Here is a 25,135-nt window from a genome sequence, read left to right on the forward strand (position 1 = left end):
AGAGGGACATTAAAAAGGGGATAAGAAAAGCTAAAAGGGACTATGAAATTAAAGTTGCTAGGGATTCTAAAACTAATCCAAAAAGTTTTTTCCAGGTATATAGAACAAAAGTCAGAGATAAGATAGGTCCCCTTAAAAATAACTATGGGCATCTTACTGACAAAGAGAATGAAATGTGCTCGATTTTAAATAATTATTTTCTCTCGGTTTTTACACAGGAAGACACTAATAATATCCCGGTAATTAATTTTTATAGTGGATCAGAAGAAGATAAATTATGTAACATCACAGTCACTAGTGAAATGGTTGTGAAGCAGATAGACCGACTGAAGCAAAATAAGTCACCGGGTCCTGATGAGGTTTTTTCAAGGGTTCTTAAGGAATGCAAAATGGAAGTCTGTGAACCATTAACTAATATTTTTAATTTATCTCTTCAAACAGGTGTAGTGTCTGATATGTGGAAGATGGCTAATGTGATTCCTATTTTTAAAACAGGGGACAAGTCGTTACCGTCAAATTACCGCCCAATAAGCCTGACCTCAATTGTAGGCAAGTTGCTAGAGTCAATTATAGCTGAGATTATAAGAAGCCATCTCGATAAGCATAGCTTGATTAATGATACTCAGCATGGATTCACAAGAGGCCGGTCTTGTCTAACTAATTTATTAACTTTCTTCAGTAAAGCTTTTGAGGCTGTTGACCACGATAAAGAATTCGATATTGTTTACTTAGATTTTAGTAAGGCATTTGATAGAGTTCCGCACCAAAGACTGTTGAAGAAAGTAGCAGCTCATGGCATTGGGGGGAGGGTGCTCTCGTGGATCGAGTCATGGCTCACAGACAGGAAGCAGAGTGTGTCCATAAATGGGGTTAAATCCGAGTGGGGATCAGTAACAAGTGGCGTTCCACAGGGATCAGTCTTGGGCCCGTTGTTGTTTATAATATATATCAATGATCTTGATGAAGGAATTGCTAGTGATATGAGCAAATTCGCCGATGACACGAAGATAGGTAGGATAATTGATTCAAACGTAGATGTTAGGGAACTTCAGGAGGATTTAGACAAACTCTACTCTTGGTCAGAAAAGTGGCAGATGCAGTTCAATGTGGATAAATGCAAGGTTCTGAAGCTCGGGAGTGTCTATAACCCTAGCACTTATAAGTTAAATAATGTAGAACTTAGCCATACAGATTGCGAAAAGGACTTGGGGGTTATGGTAAGCAGCAACCTTAAACCAAGACAGCAATGCCTAAGCGTACGTAATAAGGCAAATAGATTACTGGGATTTATATCACGAAGTGTAAGCAACAGAAGTCCAGAGGTCATACTGCAGCTTTATACATCATTAGTAAGGCCTCACCTAGATTATGCAGCTCAATTCTGGTCTCCATATTACAGAATGGACATAAATTCGTTAGAAAACATTCAGCGTAGGATGACTAAATTAATACATAGCATTAGAAATCTTCCTTATGAAGAAAGATTGAAGACTCTTAAGTTACATTCACTTGTTAGACGAAGAATGAGGGGAGACCTGATCGAAGTGTATAAGTGGAAGATAGGTATTAATAAAGGGGATATTAACAAGGTCTTGAGGATATCTCTCCAAGAGAGAACCCGCAGTAATGGATTTAAATTAGATAAGTTTAGATTTAGAAAGGACATAGGAAAGTATTGGTTTGGAAATAGGGTAGTTGATGAGTGGAACAGTCTACCTAGTTGGGTTATTGAGGCTAGGACTTTGGGTAGTTTCAAATTTAGGTTGGATAAGTACATGAGTGGGAGGGGTTGGATTTGAGTGGGACTTGCACATCGGAGCTTGTTTCTTGGGTGGCATTGAAAATTGGGTTGGGCAAATGTTTTGTTAGTGGGATGAATTGTAAAGGACCTGCCTAGTATGGGCCAACAGGCCTTCTGCAGTGTTCCTCCTTTCTTATGTTCTTATGTTCTTACAACATTTAATTTTCTTGCAGCAACTTTCCTATCACAGGAGATGGCATAATGCACAAATAACCCGCACTTAGGAGAAAGAAACTTTATGACGACGTTTCGGTCCTACTTGGACCATTAACTAGTCACGAAAGTAGGTATTAAGTTTGTCAGGAAACAGGACAAGTTGGTAGGTAAGACACAGAGGCAACAGTTAGGCAACTTTATTCCGAAACGTTTCGCCTACACAGTAGGCTTCTTCAGTCGAATACAGAAAGTAGGCAGGAACAGTAGAGATGTGAAGACGATGTAATCAGTCCATCACCCTTGAAGTCGTAGAATTTGAGGTTGTCAGTCCCTCAGCCTGGAGAAGTTCAGTTCCATAGCCAGGAACTATCTGAAGATCAAGCGAACGAACGAACGAACAAGTTCAGGTAAGATCCCAAATGGGATGAGTGGGGAAGACGGGACAGACGAAGAATAGTGCTGGAGAGGAGTGTTCTTAGTCGTAGAAATAGAGCCAGGGCTTAACCCAGCAGCGAAGGCGATCGTGGGACAGATATTGAGAAGAGAAATTCAGGCTCTTCTGTTGGGACTCCGGTGGGGTGAGCGGGGAGGAAGGGACAGGCGAAGTTTAGCATTAGAGAGGAGTGTAGAACTGAGCCATGTCTTAACCCAAAGCTAAGGCGAACGTGGGTCAGAGAATGGTACCTCTCAGAGAAGGTACCTGTCAGAGAATCCAAGGTTATTTGTAAATAGGGTTAGGAGCAGGATAATGCAAGTAGAAAAGGTTGTGTTGGTTTGTGGGTCTGCGAATGTCTTCGTCAAGGAGAGAGGTCCAGTAGTCATGTCGTGTTTCAAGTTTGTCTGTCTCTCACTGAGCGTCTTCCAGTACAGATTCAGCGCAGGGATGTCTAATTGGGCATGGAGAGACTCGCTTGTGGCGAAGTCCTCCCATCTGACATCAAGCACCCAAGATGCCATTGTGTTGCAGTGTCTGACAAGATGAACATCAAAATGGTATACAATACCGACAGGTTGGTAGGTAAGACACATAGGCAACAGTTAGACACTGCAACACAATGGCATCTTGGTACAGAAAACACCTTGGACAACTTTTTCAAGTGAGAATTGTTGGATCCGAGAGGGACGTGACCTCTCAGTGGCTCCATTCTCACTACTACTACTCCGCACCTCTCCTTCCCACAGTATTTAATTCTCCACACTGTCGCTTGATCTTCAGATAGTTCCTGACTATGGAACTGAACTTCTCCAGGCTGAGGGACTGACAACCTCAAATTCTACGACTTCAAGGGTGATGGACTGATTACATCGTCTTCACATCTCTACTGTTCCTGCCTACTTTCTGTATTCGACTGAAGAAGCCTACTGTGTAGGCGAAACGTTTCGGAATAAAGTTGCCTAACTGTTGCCTGTGTCTTACCTACCAACCTGTCGGTATTGTATACCATTTTAATGTTCAAACAGAACAAGTGTTTCCTGACCGAGGCCTTCCGCTGGCTTAACGGTCCACCCCTTTAAAAATTATGGTTTTGATTATAACCAATTGTTTCTATAACACACGAAGGTAAGGGAGCCAATATATATACGAGAGGAGACAATGATGACGAAGGTGGTTCTGCTAGGGCGAGGTTCTCTCTCCAGGGAAGGCGAGGATGCAGGGAGTCTGCTGGACCCAGAACTACAGCTGAGAGGTGAGTGCAGAGATCTGGGCTTCAGTCTCTGTGCTAAAACAGTCAGATTCCTCTTCGAGGTCTCACAACCGAACACAACCTACGGAAACCTCACCTTCCACCACTTCCACAGGTGGGTACCGAACACGAACGAACAGCTGGGTCTGAGGCCCCTCTGCAACAGCTGGCTCTGGCGCCTCCTACAACAGCTGGGTCGATGTGTACATCACGAGTTTTCTTGTGAAACCAGGACTAAAAAAAAAGCACCATAAATTGGGATTAAGCTGACATGCGTCGCTTTCTCTCTCTCTTCTCTCTCTCTCAATAATAATAATAATAATAATAATAATAATAATAATAATAATAATAATAATAATATTATTATTATTATTATTATTATATCAATAATAATAATAATAATAATAATAATAATAATAATAATATAATAATAATAATAATAATAATAATAATAATAATAATAATAATAATAATAATAATAATAATAATAACAAACAGTTGTTTTGCCCACCTAACGAACTATGCTTTCCGACAATTGACTGAAACACACCTGCTTCCTCTACCCCAAGACCCTATCCTATCAATTCCCCCCCCCCCTCTCAATTTTCGCCTCTCTCCTTCCCTTCCTCCTCTTCCACCACCGTTCCCCTCCCTCCTCCCACATCACCCCTCCCCCCACAACACACTTGCGACCCCAAACAGCTGGTTTATAAGGCATTCCCCTCTCCCTCCCTCCCTATCCATCCCATCCAACCTGTCCTCTGCAATCATATGTGGTAAATATGCAAGTGGAAGATTGATTGTTGTGGGTGGGTATCGTTAATTGTAGGGGGTGTCGTTAATTGTAGGGGGTGTCGTTGATTGTAGGGGGTGTCGTTGATTGTAGGGGGTATCGTTAATTGTAGGGGGTGTCGTTAATTGTAGGGGGTGTCGTTGATTGTAGGGGAGTGTCGTTGACAGTAGGGGAGTGTCGTTGACTGTAGGGAGTATCCTTGATTATAGTGGATGGATATCGTTGATTGTAATTATGCATGTCATTGATTGTCGTGGTGGGTATCGTTGATTGTAGTGGTGTGTGTGTGTGTGTGTGTGTGTGTCTGTGTGTGTGTTTGTGTGCCCGTGTGTGTGCGTGTGTGTGTTGTGTGTGTGTGTGTGTGTGTGTGTGTGTGTGTGTGTGTGTGTGTGTGTGTGTGTGTGTGTGTGTGTGTTGTGTGTTGTGTTTTGTGTGTGTGTGTGTGTGTGTGTGTGTGTGTGTGTGTGTGTGTGTGTGTGTGTAGAAAACTGCTTAACTGTAGCGTCGTTATTTTGTTCGTTAATATGCGTTTGTGTTTAGTTGTATCCTGTGAAGCCCTTGTAAACACCTGAAGCTGTCAACATCCTGTCTCTACCCCTCTCTCTCTCTCTCTCTTCATTGTTGGTAAGAAATAATTTAGGCTAGGCTGAGTACTTGTGGTCTTCATGTTAGCTGAGTACTTGTAGTCTTCATGTTAGCTGAGTACTTGTGGTCTTCATGTTAGCTGAGCACTTGTGGTCTTCATGTTAGCTGAGCACTTGTGGTCTTCATGTTAGCTGAGTACTTGTAGTCTTCATGTTAGCTGAGTACTTGTGGTCTTCATGTTAGCTGAGTACTTGTGGTCTTCATGTTAGCTGAGCACTTGTGGTCTTCATGTTAGCTGAGCACTTGTGGTCTTCATGTTAGCTGAGTACTTGTGGTCTTCATGTTAGGTGAGTACTTGTAGTCTTCATGTTAGCTGAGTACTTGTAGTCTTCATGTTAGCTGAGTACTTGTGGTCTTCATGTTAGCTGAGTACTTGTGGTCTTCATGTTAGCTGAGTACTTGTGGTCTTCATGTTAGCTGAGTACTTGTGGTCTTCATGTTAGCTGAGTACTTGTAGTCTTCATGTTAGCTGAGTACTTGTGGTCTTCATGTTAGCTGAGTACTTGTGGTCTTCATGTTAGCTGAGTACTTGTGGTCTTCATGTTAGCTGAGCACTTGTGGTCTTCATGTTAGCTGAGTACTTGTGGTCTTCATGTTAGCTGAGTACTTGTGGTCTTCATGTTAGCTGAGTACTTGTGGTCTTCATGTTAGCTGAGTACTTGTGGTCTTCACGTTAGCTGAGTACTTGTAGTCTTCATGTTAGCTGAGTACTTGTGGTCTTCATGTTAGCTGAGTACTTGTGGTCTTCATGTTAGCTGAGTACTTGTGGTCTTCATGTTAGCTGAGCACTTGTGGTCTTCATGTTAGCTGAGTACTTGTGGTCTTCATGTTAGGTGAGTACTTGTAGTCTTCATGTTAGCTGAGTACTTGTAGTCTTCATGTTAGCTGAGTACTTGTGGTCTTCATGTTAGCTGAGTACTTGTGGTCTTCATGTTAGCTGAGTACTTGTGGTCTTCATGTTAGCTGAGTACTTGTGGTCTTCATGTTAGCTGAGTACTTGTAGTCTTCATGTTAGCTGAGTACTTGTGGTCTTCATGTTAGCTGAGTACTTGTGGTCTTCATGTTAGCTGAGTACTTGTAGTCTTCATGTTAGCTGAGTACTTGTAGTCTTCATGTTAGCTGAGTACTTGTAGTCTTCATGTTAGCTGAGTACTTGTGGTCTTCATGTTAGCTGAGTACTTGTGGTCTTCATGTTAGGTGAGTACTTGTAGTCTTCATGTTAGCTGAGTACTTGTAGTCTTCATGTTAGCTGAGTACTTGTGGTCTTCATGTTAGCTGAGTACTTGTGGTCTTCATGTTAGCTGAGTACTTGTGGTCTTCATGTTAGCTGAGTACTTGTAGTCTTCATGTTAGCTGAGTACTTGTAGTCTTCATGTTAGCTGAGTACTTGTACTTGTAGTCTTCATGTTAGCTGAGTACTTGTGGTCTTCATGTTAGCTGAGTACTTGTGGTCTTCATGTTAGCTGAGTACTTGTGGTCTTCATGTTAGCTGAGTACTTGTGGTCTTCATGTTAGCTGAGTACTTGTAGTCTTCATGTTAGCTGAGTACTTGTGGTCTTCATGTTAGCTGAGTACTTGTGGTCTTCATGTTAGGTGAGTACTTGTAGTCTTCATGTTAGCTGAGTACTTGTGGTCTTCATGTTAGCTGAGTACTTGTAGTCTTCATGTTAGCTGAGTACTTGTGGTCTTCATGTTAGCTGAGTACTTGTGGTCTTCATGTTAGGTGAGTACTTGTAGTCTTCATGTTAGCTGAGTACTTGTAGTCTTCATGTTAGCTGAGTACTTGTGGTCTTCATGTTAGCTGAGTACTTGTGGTCTTCATGTTAGCTGAGTACTTGTGGTCTTCATGTTAGCTGAGTACTTGTAGTCTTCATGTTAGCTGAGTACTTGTAGTCTTCATGTTAGCTGAGTACTTGTGGTCTTCATGTTAGCTGAGTACTTGTGGTCTTCATGTTAGCTGAGTACTTGTGGTCTTCATGTTAGCTGAGTACTTGTGGTCTTCATGTTAGCTGAGTACTTGTAGTCTTCATGTTAGCTGAGTACTTGTGGTCTTCATGTTAGCTGAGTACTTGTGGTCTTCATGTTAGCTGAGTGCTTGTGGTCTTCATGTTAGCTGAGTACTTGTAGTCTTCATGTTAGCTGAGTACTTGTGGTCTTCATGTTAGCTGAGTACTTGTAGTCTTCATGCCAGCTGAGTACTTGTGGTCTTCATGTTAGCTGAGTACTTGTGGTCTTCATGTCAGCTGAGTACTTGTGGTCTTCATGTTAGCTGAGTACTTGTGGTCTTCATGTTAGCTGAGTACTTGTAGTCTTCATTTTAGCTGAGTACTTGTGGTCTTCATGTTAGCTGAGTACTTGTGGTCTTCATGTTAGCTGAGTACTTGTGGTCTTCATGTTAGCTGAGTACTTGTAGTCTTCATGTTAGCTGAGTACTTGTGGTCTTCATGTTAGCTGAGCACTTGTGGTCTTCATGTTAGCTGTGTACTTGTAGTCTTCATGTTAGCTGAGTACTTGTGGTCTTCATGTTAGCTGAGCACTTGTGGTCTTCATGTTAGCCACTGGAAACTGGCCTCTATATCAGGAATATTTCCTCCCATTCTACGTCAGTTAGAAGGATGGGAAGGGAATGACACAAGTGAGGTATACAAATTAAAAAAAAAAAAAGGGATAGGATGAGAATCTCATCGCTTAACTACTAATTCAGAGTTTCAGGAAGAATGCAAGACCAGCCTAAAGGTGTCTTCAAGGTATATAGAACAAAAATTACTCAAAATACAAAGACGATCTTAAATCTATCTGGAATAATGACAGACGTGTTATTTTCAACAAATAAATGTCTATATGATTTTGAAGTTTTCTTGTATCCGTAGAATTTATTTGTCGGCATATTTTTGCCAGTTATATTTTCACATCTGTGTGTTTTATGTTTTTAAAGCGGACAGTGTGTCCGCTTTGAAACGACACTTGTGACTCCTCGCCACTCTGATTTCTACCCATTAATGCAGACTCTGGTTACCTACAAGAGAGGAGTCTCGTCTCAGGGTAATTCTTCAGTAGCGTCGCTGCTGTGTGGGTCGCTGGGTCACCATCTGGAAAAGACCCGGGCCGGGACAAGACCAGAGAGCCTACTACAATGCTGCAGGTTAAGCATTGTCGAGTCTCGTCAGTAACTGGATGGGTAAACTTGTGAACGCAATGCTGTCCTTGGCTTGTAGGACCTCCTTCAGCCATGGCTTTCCTGTCCAGTACACGGTGTATGCTTCCACCACAGCCTCGTACCGCTCTCCTTATCTCTTTGTAGTTCTTTAGTTTTATGTACAAATATCCTACACATAGGTGAGAAAAGCTTATGACGACGTTTCGGTCCGACTTGGACCATTACAAGTGACTTGTCAGTGGTTCAGGTCGAATGGAAACGTCGTCATAAGCTTCTGTCTCCTACGTGCAGGATATTTGTGTATTATTCCAGTCACGGTATTGTGCCTTTTTTTTTTTTTTTGCTCTTTAGTTTTACTTTTTTACACCATTGACTGTACAAGCTAAGAGCTCTTATCCCACCTCAGCTGTCTCACACATGCTTCCGCCCCTCGGGATGCCGCCCACAACACTCGGTGAACACCCTGATACCCACTTAATGCTAGATCTACAGTACTGACAAGTATAGAGTTCTCCATACGTCTCCAGCTGCTTCAAGGCTGAAGTCAGGTCCTTCGCTTATGAAAGGAAGGAGCACATTGAGTTATGAAAGACCTCAATACGATGTTGCTCTTAAATATAAAGTCACACCTGCCATATTTATAATGTGTAGGTTTAAATTTAACATTCGTTTAGCATAGCTGAGACCTTGACGTTGTCTAATCTGCAGCTTTATATCATGTTAGTTATACTTTTACTTTTTCCTGACCATTCCTCAACATTTACACCACATTCAAATTAACATGCACTAAACAGTTCGTTTTCACTTGTCTTGGAGATAATCATGGCCTTGTTTACAATATTAACAGAGATAGGACATCCGTTTCCCCAGCTGTTGAACCACGTGTTTACACCTCTCTCAATACTTAAGAGACATTTTAATATCTTATGGGCCATTTATTTTTTTATAGTTACTTTTTTGTTATACTCAGGTTCGTTCTATTGATGAAAATAGAATCGAGATAGGGCATAAAACTATTGGCAAATTATGATACCAAGTACCTCTGCCAGGTGCCAGATCAACCAGGCTGTGATGGATATGTGGGCCAGAGGGCCGCCGGCAGCAGCAGCCTGGACGACTAAGCAAGCACCAGACAAGCCTGGACCCAAGCCGGGCTGCGGGAGTAGGAAAACTTCTCGAAACCCGTCATAGGTACATCAGAGGTAAAGGGGAACTTCAGGATGAATCGTAGATTAATGGAAGAAACTTTCAATGGTACTGAAGCGAGAACTTTGGGTAGTTGTAAATTTTAGTTGAACAGGTACACGAACGAGCGGGTGTGTTTGACCTGTCTAGCATGGTCCAGTAGACTTCCTACAGTGATCCTCCACTCTTATGAATACCTGCTACAGTGATCCTCCACTCTTAAGAATATCTGCTACAGTGGTCCTCCACTCTTATGAATACCTGCTACAGTGATCCTCCACTCTTATGAATACCTGCTACAGTGATCCTCCACTCTTATGAATACCTGCTACAGTGATCCTCCACTCTTATTAATACCTGCTACAGTGATCCTCCACTCTTATGAATACCTGCTACAGTGATCCTCCACTCTTATGAATACCTGCTACAGTGGTCCTCCACTCTTATGAATACCTGCTACAGTGATCCTCCACTCTTATGAATACCTGCTACAGTGATCCTCCACTCTTATGAATACCTGCTACAGTGATCCTCCACTCTTATGAATACCTGCTACAGTGATCCTCCACTCTTATTAATACCTGCTACAGTGATCCTCCACTCATGAATATGTCAGGTTGTCGATAGAATGGCGGACGCAGTTTGTTATGAACATGTGAAAGATGAAGAATACATACCCACGGCATATATAAAGTGATTAATGCAGAGGCTGGGTCTGGGACCGGGTCGCGGGGGGCAGTGACCCCCTCAGGAAGCGACTACAGGTAGCCGCATGTCAAAAGCCGTTCTTGGTATAAGAGCACATATGAGCGTGTTGGTGACAGACATGTGTACGGTATGTGTACACGTACACTTGTTGGTAACAAACATGTGCACGTATTGGTGGCACACGTGTGCACGTGTTGGTGTACATGTTAAATGTACGTGTTGATGTACACGTGTACGTTTGTGGTAGACGTGTACATGGTGGCAAACATGTACGTACTGATGGCAGACGTTTGTATTGGTGGCGTACGTGTATGTGCTAGTGACACGTGTACATTGGTGGCATACGTGTATGTGCTGGTGACACGTGTACATTGGTGGCATACGTGTATGTGCTGGTGACACGTGTACATTGGTGGCAGACACGTGTATGGGTTGGTGGCAGACGTGAATTAGCGATAAATATGTATACATGTTGGTGGCAGAAGTTAATGTTACTGGCAGACGTGTATGTCTTGGTATGTTAGTGGTAGACGTGTAACAGCTGATGGCAGCCATATACAGCTGTAAGACATGTTTGTAAAGCTGTGTACTTTGGCAGGACACGTGTACATCAAGATATTACCATATTCACGGGGAACGCCAAACCCATAGGGTCACAGCGCCTGAGGGGAAAATGGAAGCAATCAGGGTTCGATCCAAGGACTGGAAGGTCAAGTCAGGCATCAAGGAACACCCTCCCCCCCCCCCATAGTGGGGTGGTAAAACACGTGTTGGCAAATTAGTAAGAGGCGAACTTTCGTTAACAGTTAAGACATGCAAGTTTTAAAGATACATATGCATTAGTGACATACATGTGTACATTTTCAAGACTGAATTAAAGACATAATTGCCTTACAATTAACATATATGTTAATATAGAACATGTCTTTAAATAGCGGCCTCTATACTTTATCTGTTACCACTTATAACATTGTTATATTCACAAAGCGCTAACCCTACTCCTTACAAAAAATATATTTTGTATACTTATAAGTAATGGTGGAAAGGCAAGTGAAAAACAGAGGTAAGGTTTTTTCTTTTATAAATAAGAAAATTCTTCATACAAAAGTCTTGCTTTGCGCATTTTTTTGCATAAATCAAGATATAGTTTTCTTTGCATATAAAATATACATACATAATTTATATAAAAGTACATTCGTAGTCTCTTGCGTAACACGCTAATACTTTGTTACAACACAAATGTACGTAACTCACATGACTTAGAACGATATCACTGACCTTGTACATCAAAACTGCATAAAAGAAATATGAAACAGCAATAACTGTGAAACCAACGAAAATATATATATATTTATACTGTATATATATTTATGTATAGGTTGCGACAGGGTGTTCCAGAAATAACAATTACCTCTCATTCGTGTCTGTAAGAGATAAAGCACTGCAGTAATATAACAAATGGAAGTATTTAGCACATTTTTTTCTTTGCATACACGCGGCACTTATCACATTAGGCGTGGGCGTCGCAGGCGTGGGATGGGTGTCAATTGCATGCCATGGGCGCGGTGTGGGCGTGGTGTGGGCAACGCGGGTGTGGGCTCCGCTTGCATGCCATGGGCTGGTGGCGGGCGTGCCGTGGGCGCAGGGTGGGCGTGGGGCACATAATGGCGCTGTGAGCACTTCCACAACTCACTTGACTAGAGCAACCCCGGTACATTGGCCCTCAGCCTCGCCACAAGGATGCTCCAGCGAGCCCCGCCCGCACGCCCACACCCATACCTCGTGGCTGCTGGTGTCTTGTCACGGACACCACCACTACCACATGTCACTCGAAAAAAATGGCATTAAATGAGCGCGTACAGCCTGCCAGAGGTGGCTCTAAGGAGGGCCAGGGCGCTAGCCTCGCGCGAGGGCTACACAAACACGCACATAAGGCCAAGATGGGCGTGCGGGCGTGGATGGGCGTCAAGGGGTGCTACCCTTCACCTCACTGGTGCGTTACAAAGGGTATTTGACACCCAGAATTAACGTGCTCCATCACCTCCTGTTTGAGAGAACACACCTGGTCCCGTAGTTTGTTTACCACTGCCTGAAGCTCGCCATTCTCCATCTTAAGACTCCGTACCTTCTCCTCCAGACGGCCGATCCTCTCCAGCTTCCGTCGGCGACACTTGGACGCCGCGATGCGGTTACGGAGTCTCTTACGTTCCAGTTTGATGCGTTCCTGGCATTCCATGTTGATGGGGGAGAGAGGCGGAGAGCCAGGCACGTTAGGCACCGTCTGGGGCTCCTCCTTGATGTGCGCAGACTGCAGGAGTCCCAGGTGCGCAGGCACATGGTGCTGGTGATCTGATAGACTCACGCCCGCGGTAGAGGTGACTGGAACCTGCTGATGGGCGTGATGGGCGTGATGTAGGGGCACGTCCAGCTGGGTGTATTGCAACCCTGCTGAGGAGACCGGAGGTGCCACGCTGGTCACCACCACGTTGCTGCTGCTGCTGACGGCGATGGCATCCTGGTGGTGCAGCTGCTCCAACGTGTCCTCGAAGCCCTTAGCGAATTCCTCCTCCTCTACGGTGGCTGTCTTGGTCGGGAAGAAAAACTGCGACGGGGTGGTGGAAGCATTACCTAGGATGGTGCTACCTTGCTGAATGATGAGTCTCTCCAGCTCAGGGGAGGCTAACTTCAGCTGGTTCAGGTCAGGGGAGGTTAGAAGAGGGTTGAAGTTTCCCCCAGGTCGTTGTTTCTTGGATGGTCTGTTGTTAAGATCCAGTGTAAGTCTACGCTTCATCTGGGTGAGGCTTTCCCTCGAGTAGTTAGCGTATGATCCGTCTTCATACATGGTTGCCTCCATAACTTAGTCTGTCAACAAACAACACTCAGTTCTTGGCACGTGGGTGAAGCACGATGAGTCACTTATCGGACGGACTCACTTATGAGGCACAGGCTTATTCACCACTAGCGAGTATGGCGCACAGCCACCCTCACTGCTGTCTCGTGGCTATATGAGTCATCTGGTGGGAGAGAGCAGATCTTATACGATTTTGTCATTTTCTAAAAATAGAAACATCACGTCACTTTCCAGCGCTCCTATTGGCTAGTGGTGACATCATCGATTTCACAGAATGGCGACTCGAAGCTCTATTGGTTGATTCCGAGAACTGTTAAGCTACACTGGTGCCATACTTACGAACATCAGTGCTTTAATTATCTATTGTTAAGGTTTTAAATTATATCGTTAGAGTAAAATTACAATATTTACAATAAAAATTCAAAGTACAATATGTAAGATAGCTACGCATGCACATTTAAACAAAAATACTACACTACAGTGATGTTTTGGAGATCTGGCACCATTGCACAGGAATAAGATCCAAACTTTTAACCAATAGGAGACGAGATTTGTATTTTGTGTAGGCGCCGGTTTTGAAGTATATTTCTTAGAATGTTCTACCAACAATTCTCTGTAGACTTCACCGCATATTTTGTTAAACTCGTTGCCGATACTTTCATTCACACAACCCTCGTAGAGTTAGTGATGAGAGTAGAAAACAGAATCAAGTGACCTCTGGCACGCATGAGAGCCCACGTCTGGTTTATTGTGATGGAGGTGGCAGGTGGCGGTACCAGGAACCACTCTATTTAGTTCTTAGCTTCACAACACGGCAAACGTTCCTCCACCAACGTTTGTAATGCCATAAACGAGCGAGCGAGGCTTCAGGCTGTCAGTCACACACCCTCCAATAACACCTTTGTTTTTCTTCCGTTATTGAGAATTATGAAAATTGGCCCCAGCCAAGGTTTTCCGCAACTCTGATACTTATCTGGTGCACGAAGTGTAAACAATTGTTATACTAAAACTTATAAGTATTTAGTTTCTAGGACATTCCTTCTAGTCACAGAGCAGTTGAGGAAAGTGGCTTTCATGTACTATATGCAGGTGGTAATACTTCGGGAGCATTCAGGAAACAAAGGGAGAGTGATAAGAACCTCTCACACTGTTATCTGACCAAGCTTATGATAGTGTTGGTGATAGTGACTGATATCACAATGATTACGGAATGTTCGAGTACATGTACATACCTATATCACGCATTCCTTACCCGCCCCCTCCCTACTTCGCTCTTCTTATTTCATTTCCTCCTTAACACAAACTAACCTAATATACACTAACTTCTTAACCGAACTTAATTTCCACTAACTTCTTAATCTAGCCTAATATACACTTAACTTCTTAACCTAATTTAATATACACTAACTTCTTAACCTAACCTAATATACACTAACTTCTTAACCTAATATACACTAACTTGCTTAACCTAACCTAATATACACTAACTTCTTAACCTAACCTAATATACACTAACTTCTTAACCTAACTTAATTTGCACTAACTTCTTAATCTAGCCTAATATACATTTAACTTCTTAACCTAATTTAATATACACTAACTTCTTAACCTAACCTAATATACACTAACTTCTTAACCTAATATACACTAACTTGCTTAACCTAACCTAATATACACTAACTTCTTAACCTAACCTAATATACACTAACTTCTTAACCTAACCTAATATACACTAACTTCTTAACCTAACCTAATATACACTAACTTCTTAACCTAACTTAATTTGCACTAACTTCTTAATCTAACCTAATATACACTAACTTCTTAACCTAACCTAATATACACTAACTTGTTTAACCTAACACAGGCTACCCTAACCTATCCTAGCAGAGTATGCTCTACCACAACGAAACATGCATAAAAACACATGTTAGGTAAGACACATATGCAACAGTTAGGTATCTTTATTTCGAAACGTTTCGCCTACACAGTAGGCTTCTTCAGTCGAGTACAGAAAAGTTGATAGAAGCAGAAGATACTTGAAGACGATGTAATCAGTCCATCACCCTTAAAGTTTTGAGGTGGTCAGTCCCTCAGTCTGGAGAAGAGCATTGTTCCAAAGTTTGAAACAATATGGAGTTGAAGTGACAGGATGGAGCCTTATATAGCGCCAGGAGGTGAGACGTAGGTCACTAGAAGAGGTAAGAACTCAGATGTTGGGAGGTCAGGTCCCTCTCAAATCCAGCCGTTCTCACTAGTGGAGGTTGTAGAAGTTGATTGATTGCAATCAACTTCTACAACCTCCACTAGTGAGAACGGCTGGATTTGAGAGGGACCTGACCTCCCAACATCTGAGTTCTTACCTCTTCTAGTGACCTACGTCTCACCTCCTGGCGCTATATAAGGCTCCATCCTGTCACTTCAACTCCATATTGTTTCAAACTTTGGAACAATGCTCTTCTCCAGACTGAGGGACTGACCACCTCAAAACTTTAAGGGTGATGGACTGATTACATCGTCTTCAAGTATCTTCTGCTTCTATCAACTTTTCTGTACTCGACTGAAGAAGCCTACTGTGTAGGCGAAACGTTTCGAAATAAAGATACCTAACTGTTGCATATGTGTCTTACCTAACAACCTGTCGGTATTTTATACCATTTTAATGTTCATAAAAACACATGCAAGGTTCCACATATATTGCACATGTGCTATACATTTGTATATACTAGTTATTACCGTAATCTATTAATACTTAGGCTAACAACACAACCTAACTGACTCAAGAAATCGTAATGACAACCTACTTGATTTTTTAGATGTTTATACTAGGTTAAATACACATAATTTACTGTCAAAATATGCCTACAACTATTGTTAATTGTAATCAGTCTATATAATAGCATGTAATATCATATATAGAGGCCCTTAATAAATCTTTATTTTATCTTAATCTGTTTATATATATATATATATATATATATATATATATATATATATATATATATATATATATATATATATATATATATATATATATATATATATATATATATATATATATATGTATATGTCGTGCCGAATATGTAAAACTTGTCAATTAGCAAGAACTCATTTAAAATTAAGTCCTTTCTGAAATTTTCTCTTATACGTTTAAAGATATATTTTTTTCATTAATGTTGATGTAAAAATTTATAATTTTGCACCAAAAGAATCTTAGAAAACTTACCTAACCTTATTACAACAAGAACAATTTATTTTAGCCTAACCCAACTAAATATATTTTAGATTTGTTTACAATAATTTAATACTAAACAAACACAGTGAAATATATTTTTTTCGTTAGGTTCAGAATGATTTTGGCGAAATTATTCCATACACAAATTTTCACTTGTCCTATATGGCAAGATGAGCGTTGCTATTTAAGCCAAGATCGCAAGTTCTGCCTATTCGGCACGACATATATATATATATATATATGTATATATATATATATATATATATATATATATATATATATATATATATATATATATATATATATATATTATACACACACACACAAACACTTACTGGAACATCACCAATAATAATTATTCAGCCCGTCTTTTTTTTTTTAATTACTAGTCTCTTTGACTTATTTTTCGATTGATAATTGACTTTATTTTCCTGGGACTTACCCTATCACATCTTTCCTTCCTCCAGTTCCTCATTTTTTCTTCTTTTGCTCCTCTCCTCTCAGATGGTTCCCTTGTGCAAATAAGACATGTGTAGTACTTGGATATTAACTGAGAAGATATTTCTCTTGGAGACGCTTTTTTTCAATGAAAGAGATGAGAAGGAGGCATTTATAGTGGTCAAGTGAGGATGGTATCAGGTGTCGAGAGGTGAGGCCACTACTCGCCCTCTCTTATTAACCAAAATGTATACGTTCATTCTTAGTAACCAATGTAACACTGATTCTTCTCGGTGACGGGTAAATAAAAAACGTATCTGCTTTCTCCTCTATGTACAGTTATTAGATTGGAGGGGCAATGGTATAAAACACTGACACGATGGAAAAAAAATGACAAAAGGCAGTGTAATGTTTCTCTCAGTGAGCGAAACATATTTGTGACTTGATAAAACCATAATAAAAGATTGCATATGTGTCTTTTTTCAGCATTAGACTGGAAAAGCTCCCATGACTGAAACGTCTTGTCATTAAATATACAAGTTCTTTTTTACTATAATAATAATTAAATATCCTAGTACGACACACGCCTTATTTACACATTTGTCGACAGGTGATTTCATCTCTTACTATCCCTCTATTTGTCTCCTTCCTCATTCCCTCCCTCTTGCAACTTCCTTATTCCTCCCTCGCCTCTCCGCATTCCTTCCATACGCCCTTCCTTCTTCCACTTTGAACTGAGTCTCTCTTGAAAGACGTGAGTCAGTGGAAGGGGAGATGCGAGTGACGTGTGCGAGTGGAAGATAAACATAAATGAAAGGGATATAAATAAAGTGCTAAATATACGTTAGATATAGCTCTTTACAGCGGATTCAGAATGGCTAAATTTAGATTTAGAAAGGATACTTTAGCACTAAAGCTGAGGATATGAGTGTAACAAACTCGAAATTAATATCATTGCAGTCAACAGCTAGCGTAGCTTGAAATTTGGTTGGATAGTTATATGAGAGGGAGCTGTTAGTTTTGAGTAAAACCTGCCTAGAATGGATAAGTATAACCTGTCTGGAATGGATAAGAAGAACCTGTGTAGAATGGATAAGTAGAACCTAAATAGAATAGTCCAATAGAACCTGCGTAGTATGGATTAGTAGGACCTGCCTAGTATAGCAGGTCCTGCCTATCATGGTCCAGTAAGACCTGCGTAGTATAGTCCAGTGGAACCTGCCTATTATGGATCAGTAGGACCTGCCTAGCATTAACCATTAAGACCTGCCTAGTATGGTACAGTAGGACCTGCATAGCATGAACCAATAAGACCTGCCTAGTATGGTACAGTAGGACCTGCATAGCATGAACCAATAAGACCTGCCTAGTATGGCAAAGTAGGACCTGCCTAGCATGAACCAGCAAAATCTACCCAGCACTGTCCAGTATGACCTGAGAAATTGAAATAATAACAATAATAATAATAATAATAATAATAATAATAATAATAATAATAATAATAATAATAATAATAATAATAATAATAATAATAATATTGTTAAAATAGCTAGTGGTGAGTGGGATGGTGAAACAAAAGAGGATCGATTGGGCCGAGAGTTGTGGTGTTGGCCACCAGGGGTGAGACACACAAAGGCTTGGCTGGGAAGGAGCGACCACAAGACATTTCCTGAGTGTAGATTTTAACGGATATAATGGTATATTATATGGTATAGCGTAAGCGTTGTGTATTACTAAAGGGGGGTGGCTAGTGCTCTTTTTTCAGGGATTAAATTACTTATAAGGATGTTTAAACAGACAGTAACTAGTAAATAAGTAAAGTGGAATTAAAGCAAGACACGAGACTGGACGTTTCCTAAAGACTATTATACAAATGGCAGCACAAGAAACCACACAAATTATGAGTAATTGCATACACAGAAAACATATTGTAACAACCGAGACCTAGTTTAATTATCAGAAAATTCATATTGAATGCCGCCTAAGGGCATACAAACTTTCATAGTAAAAGAAAGAGGAAAACTTACAGTGGCGTTGTCCTAAAAGAGCTAACCTGCTGCATTAAAACAAGCATTAAATCTGAAGAGAAAGACAATGTTTGGTCGCAGTGGATAATTAAAAACCTTAAAAACAGGAGATGCCAAGCCAATGATAATACTCTTCAGGTCACTCATTCTTTCGAAGTTGGAATATTGCTGTGTACTAACGGCCCCCTTCAAGGCAGGTGAAATTGCAGAACTGGAAAGTGTACCGAGAACCTTCATAGCTTGCATTACCTCAGTCAAGCACCTAAATTACTGGGAGCACCTGAAGTACCTAGAGCTGTGCTTCTTAGAACGTAGCAAGAAAGATACATCATAATCTACACCTGAAAGATACTGGAGGGATTGGTCCCAAACCTTCAAACTAAAATTACTATTTATGAACACAAGAGGCTTGCCAGAAGGTGCAGGATACCATCAATGAAAAGCAGGACAGCGAGGAGTGCACAGAGAGAACTCGGTAAGTGTTAAAGGACCACAACTCTTCAACACCCTCCCTTCATGCATAAGGGGGAAGGGGTTCCCAGCAAACCCCTAGCTGTCTTCAAGAGAGAACTCGACAGATTCCCAAAAACAATTCCTGATCAGGCGAGTTGTGGTGCATACGTTGGACTGCGGGCACTAACAGCTTGACCGATCAGACCAGCAACCAGGAAGCCTGGTCTGGGACCGGGCTGCGGGGGCGGTGTCCTCTGGAAGCGACTTCAGGTTGTCTTGAAAGGCATGAAACGCTGATCTTGGATGTATTATGAGCAAGTGATTCCCAAACTTAGTAAGCGTTCAGGGGAGTACAACTTTTGAAACTAAATGTTCCAGAATATGAAAATGTAGTCAACATGGGAGATTTATTTCAGGTAAATAAACTAGATAGAGTAATTTGACTGAGAGTCTAGAGGCCTATGACTTCCAAGAATTGCTTTCTTAATTAAGTAATTTGTGACACAAGAACACATGAGTGGAGGAGGAAGACTGCAGTAGTCCTCCAGGCCTATGTCAGGCAGGTCCGGATCACACCTACTGGTGTACCTGTCTAACCTAATTTTATAGCTATCCAACGTTCTAGCTTCATTGACTCTACTTGCAAGTTTGTTCCACTCATTTACCACTCTGTTAATAAACCAGTACTTTCCTATATCCATTCTAAATCTTAATTTCTCCAACTTACATCCATTGCTGCGCGTTCTGTCTTGGTTGAATATTTTCTAGAACATAATTTATATTTCCTAGAGCGAATAACCATCTTGACCTGCTTCTAGCAAGCATATATACTTTCATGCATAATCAAACGATCATGGAATAACTTGGAAAAGGCGAATACAGTACTATTACTTTTAATATTTCGGAAAAAGGTCAGATGATAGCCCTCATTAGAGTCAAACTATGGGGGGGGGGGGATATTCAGGTGCTTACCTGGAGTCCACCTGTAGGGCATTCCGTGGATCAACTCCCCCGCGGCCCGGTCTACGACCAGGTCTCCCGGTGGATCAGGGCCTGATCAACGAGGCTGTTACTGCTGGCCGCACGCAAACCAACGTACGAACCACAGCCCGGCTGATTCGGCACCGTCTTTAGGTATCTGTCCAGCTCCCTCTTGAAGACAACCAGGTGTCTACCGGTAATGCCCCTTATTGCTGGTGGGAGGCTGTTGAACAGTCTTGGGCTTGGTTAGAATTTTAGTTTTGAGAAGCTTGTGTTATGCCTGAATTGCTCTCGCTGTGGCTGCTATTCAAGGAGGTGAGGTCGCCTTGATGCTGGAGGGTTTTTCATCAAAATAATTGGACCCGACCTTTACCTCCCAGGCCCTCTGTGATCTTCACGAATGCACCGTAAGGATGATGTCTTACCCAGAGTACCTTGAAACGTTGTTTTGATTAAAAAGCAGAGCTACAGGCTGTAAAGAAAGAGTTGGAAGTCAGGAGGGAAAATAATTAACTCGTTCGGAGAAGATAACACGCGCAGTAAATGTATGGAAAGTGGTGGGTGAAAAAAATAGAGACAAGACGAAGGTTGAAGAGGCAGGTCTGCAGAGCGTAAATTATTTTGTTTTACCGCGGGTAGAAAGTAGAACCAATTTTGTGTATTTGAGGTATAGCGTAGCAGACAAGAGCGATAAGGATACATACATGAAATGGAAACCTTTAACGTAATTAATATATAAATGGTTTAAAAAACCCACAAGTTTATGACTGAGAGACTTGTGCAACACTTGGGTATTTTTACAGTGGAAACGTTTCGCCAGCCAGCGGCATCATCAGTCCAGTACGGGAATAAAACGATGGAAGATGTGCAGTAGTTTGAGGCAATCAGTCTCTCAGCCTGGAGATAATGTGTTCAGTCCATCAGTCTCGATAAAAGTATATAACATGCACGGAAAGGGGGCTTATATACTGGAGTCGGGTGAGGCGAAACAGTTGGAGGCGGCGTCACTGGTGGACAAAATCCACTAGTGGAAGTAGGCTTTTGAAACCATTTACATATTAATATCGGTCTTACACAGCAACATCTTGGAATCTTGATACAGAGAATTCTTCAACGCTTGCTACGCTTATTGGCATGACCTACATCCACTAGTTAATTTTGTCCAGTAATGCCGCCTCCTGCACAGCTCTGACAGTGACATACCACACAGCTCTTACAGTGACCTACCACACAGCTCTTGCAGTGACCTACACAGCTCTGACAGTGACCTCTCACACAGCGCCTTCAGTAACGTTCAACACACCTCTTTTACAGTGAGCCATGGATGGTGACTTTCTTGGCTGTGCATCCTGGCAGTGAAGACTGTAAGGTCAGCCTTTTCATTACTTCCATAAACAGTCTCCTTCGGGTTGTTTAAAGTTGCATTTATGACTTCGGGTGAATGTCCCTAATGGTTAGTTTTGGATACCATCACCTTTACCTATTACTACTACTTTATTACTACTCTGCTGCTGCTGCTGCTGCTGTTACTACTACTACTACTACTACTGCTATTGTTATTACTGCTGCTATTATTATTATTACTACTACTTCTGCTATTACTATATTTTGCCTCCTTATTTATTCTTTTCTTAAGCATTATTCTTCATTTATTTTTATATTTGTATGTATTTATTTCATTTACCCCATTTTTCCATTCAATGAACAAATTGAACAAACTGAACAGGGATGTCGGTGTTGTTTGATGTTTCCTTGAACAGCCAACCTGTGTGTGGGTGTGGGGGGGCTGGGGGAATACTGATACCACCTGATAGCCTTGAAATCTGAGGGGGAAGTGCGTGGTTACAGTTGGGGGAGGGGTTGTTTGTGGAAGCAGAGGGGGGGGGGGGGATGATGGTTGAGACAGGGAGAGGGTTATGTTAGAAAGGGGGGAGGTACACCGACCTTGCAAAACCATTTGACAAGTGCACACACAATGCGCGCAATATGTATTCAAATTCAAAGTTTATTCTCTATAAGGATTACAATGCTGAGTTTACAGAAATTTGGTTATTGTTTGGTTTACATGTAGTAAAATTGTGATTACAGAGTGTACCACTAGAACGCTTAGCATGGCTAGGCATTTCGGGCATACTTAGTTTTATTCTTAATTGTAAAATATTACAAATTATGAGGTAAGTTGGTATTATGGCTAAGTGACTAGATACTAGTTTGTGAGTTTAGCAATGTGAAAGAGCTGGAAAGGTGGGCAGATGAATAATTTCTTAAAAGAACGCAAAAAGGAGCAGTAACTCAGGGGTTGCTGAGGTGAAGGGTTCTGTCCCCCAAGGCGCGGTACTCACCCCACTTCTCTTTCTCGTTCTCATATCTGACATAGACACGGACATAAACCATAGTACTGCAGCATCCTTTACAGACGATACTAGGATCTCTATGAAAGTAGCATCCACAGAAAACACAGCGAGCCTCCAAGTTGATATAAAGCAAGTCTTCCAGTGGGCCACTGATAACAATATGATGTTCAACGAGGAAAAAATCAATTGTTACGTTACAGAAGGACTGGGGAAATAAAAACGGTATCAGAATACAAGGCAAACTCAAATCATTCGATAGAACCCAAGTCAAACGTGAGAGACCTAAGAGTGATAATGTCAGACCTCACGTTCAAGGAGCACAAAAATTTTATTATTGCACAGACAAGGAAAATGATAGGCTGGATAACTTGAACTTTCAAAACAAAAGATGCCAAGCCAATGATGATCGGAGAGATTGCTCCCAAACCTACACAACGAAATTGCAACTTGCGTGTAGAAGAGGCATGTGTAGGATACCTCCAGTGAAAAACAGAGGAATGCTGAGTACACTACAAGAGAACTCAATAAGTGTTAAGGGACAACGACTCTGTGGCGACCAGTGAATAGGTGGGGGCCAGGAGCTATGAATCGACCCCTGCAACCACAATTAGGTGAGCACACACACACACACACACACACACACACACACACACACACACACAATGTCATATATCTTATATGAAGAAAATAACATTAAGTGTTAAAACTATATACATGACAAAGGTAAACCGCCCATCTGGGTGGCACACCTGCCGCCCACAAGAACTAGTTGTAGGCCGGAAGGTGTTGGTGGGGGAAGTGGGAGTTGTGGGAAGTGGGGGAGGGGTTATGGGGGTAAGAAGAGAGAGGTAAATGGGAGGAGTGGGCGCGTGGATGTTGTGGTGGGGGAAGTGTGGGCGTGAATTTCGTGGTGGGAGGAAAAATGGACGTGGATGTCGTGGTGGGAGGAAGTATGGGCGTGTGGATGTTGTGGTAGGGGAAGTGTGGGCGTGAATGTCATAGTGGGAGGAAGAATGGGCGTGGATGTCGTGGTTGGGGAAGTGTGGGCATGGATGTCGTGGTTAGGGAAGTGTGAGCGTGGATGTCGTGGTGGGAAGAAGTATGGGTGTGGATGTCGTGGTTGGGAAAGTGTGGGCGTGGATGTCGTGGTTGGGGAAGTGTGGCCATGGATGTCGTGGTTAGGGAAGTGTGGGCGTGGGTGTCGTGGTGGGAGGAAGTATGGGCGTGGATGTCGTGGTTGGGAAAGTGTGAGCGTGGGTGTCGTGGTGAGAGGAAGTATGGGCGTGGATGTCATGGAGGGGGCATTATTTTTTAAGAAACACTATTAATATATCACTGAAGATAAAAGACTTACATTTCTTAGACGTTTGTGTTATGGTTGTAATGGTAATGAAAGACTGAGTAACAGTAACACTGCATTCTCTGAAGTCCCCCGGAACACAGCACAAAAACAAAAGACGATCGAACATAAACAAAATAACATAGGATTTAATTCTCTCATTGCTCCCAATCCCTTACAGTTTGTGACGAGTTGTCTCTAAGTTGACGTTTTTTTTTTATCACTTTTAAAGACTTAGTGACCCAGAGTGTGGCAGTAATTCCTCTGGCAGAGTTTACACAAAGTTACGTTTACATCAGCTGTAACCTGGCAGAAGCACCTGTAGCCCAACCAGGTGGTAGTAGTGACATCCAGTGGTCTGTTGATGTCGCTGGCTGCACCACGGTCATGTAGCTCCTCTTGCATGATAAAATGATGATAGGTGGAATGACTGATGTCAGTCAATTTTAGTATCAAGTCACTGAAATTCTGCTGCAATTTTTTTCCGTATTAACCTAAATATACTGGTGGATTACATAAAGTTTTAATCTACTTCCTCCTTGAAGACGTACGTCTTAGCTAATTAATCAGTTCTATCATAGATTTGAAGGCCAATGTGAGACAGAATATAGAAAAAGTGTATTCTGACTTCACTAGTAGCATGGGCCAGTAGGCCTGCGGCAGTGCTCTTCCTTACGTTCTTAATTCTGCTAGGCCTCTCTGGCACCACCGTCAACAATTAATAAAGCTCGCTGTAAGATCCTGGTGCCTCTGCGTAGGCAGCCCAGATGGGCAGGTATATGTATATATGGGTGGTTAGTGTAGACTGATAGGTGGGAGGGGGCATGTGGATTGGTAGGTGTGGGTGGATTCAGCTGCGCCGCCCGCCAACGTGAGGTGGTGGGTAAGTGGAGTTTGTAAGTGGGTGAGTGGATACGGGTATATGTGTGGGAGGGTGACAGAGGGGGGTATGGTGGGGAATGGGAGGTGGGGTGAACATTTTTTTATTATGCTTAGAGTAGGACGGAGGGGTAAGGGGAGGTCATGTTCTGCCGGAGAGAAAAGCCTTGACTGTAGAGGGGGAGGGAGGGAAGGGAGGTGGGAGGGAATATAGTGGGAGGACAAGGTGAATGCAGAATTTTGAGATGCGAGTGGGTGGCTGGGCTGTCTGCCTGGGTGAACAAATGTAAACACAGCCAGTCGAAATGGAGGACACTGAAATATCCGAAGAGGAAGTGAAGTCAAGTAATATATAGAAGCTTAAGAAGTTCTTCACAACATATTTTAATCATTGGAGTATGCTGCGATGGTCTGGTATCTCCACTTAAATAATGCTTGTGGAAAAGAT

The 25,135-nt window shown here is 42.0% G+C and overlaps 2 protein-coding genes across 2 annotated transcripts in view; one reads left to right on the forward strand and one right to left on the reverse strand.

The window, feature by feature from the left end:
* The window catches only part of Dus4 (Dihydrouridine synthase 4), a 120,134-nt gene that overhangs the window by 49,134 nt on the left and 45,865 nt on the right, over positions 1-25,135 (forward strand). The gene's annotated exons all lie outside the window — the stretch shown is intronic.
* On the reverse strand, positions 11,195-13,334 carry LOC128692679 (transcription factor Jun). The gene has a single exon (XM_053781961.2). The coding sequence runs from the start codon at positions 12,982-12,984 to the stop codon at positions 12,118-12,120; it is 867 nt and encodes a 288-aa protein (XP_053637936.1). The 5' UTR covers positions 12,985-13,334; the 3' UTR covers positions 11,195-12,117.

The sequence above is a fragment of the Cherax quadricarinatus genome, chromosome 30 (genome assembly GCF_038502225.1).
Source record: "Cherax quadricarinatus isolate ZL_2023a chromosome 30, ASM3850222v1, whole genome shotgun sequence".
Classification (NCBI taxonomy): domain Eukaryota; kingdom Metazoa; phylum Arthropoda; class Malacostraca; order Decapoda; family Parastacidae; genus Cherax; species Cherax quadricarinatus.

Bases quoted from the DNA above. Each gene is read 5' to 3' on its own strand.
- LOC128692679 (XM_053781961.2), bottom strand. From the start codon at position 12,984: ATGGAGGCAACCATGTATGAAGACGGATCATACGCTAACTACTCGAGG.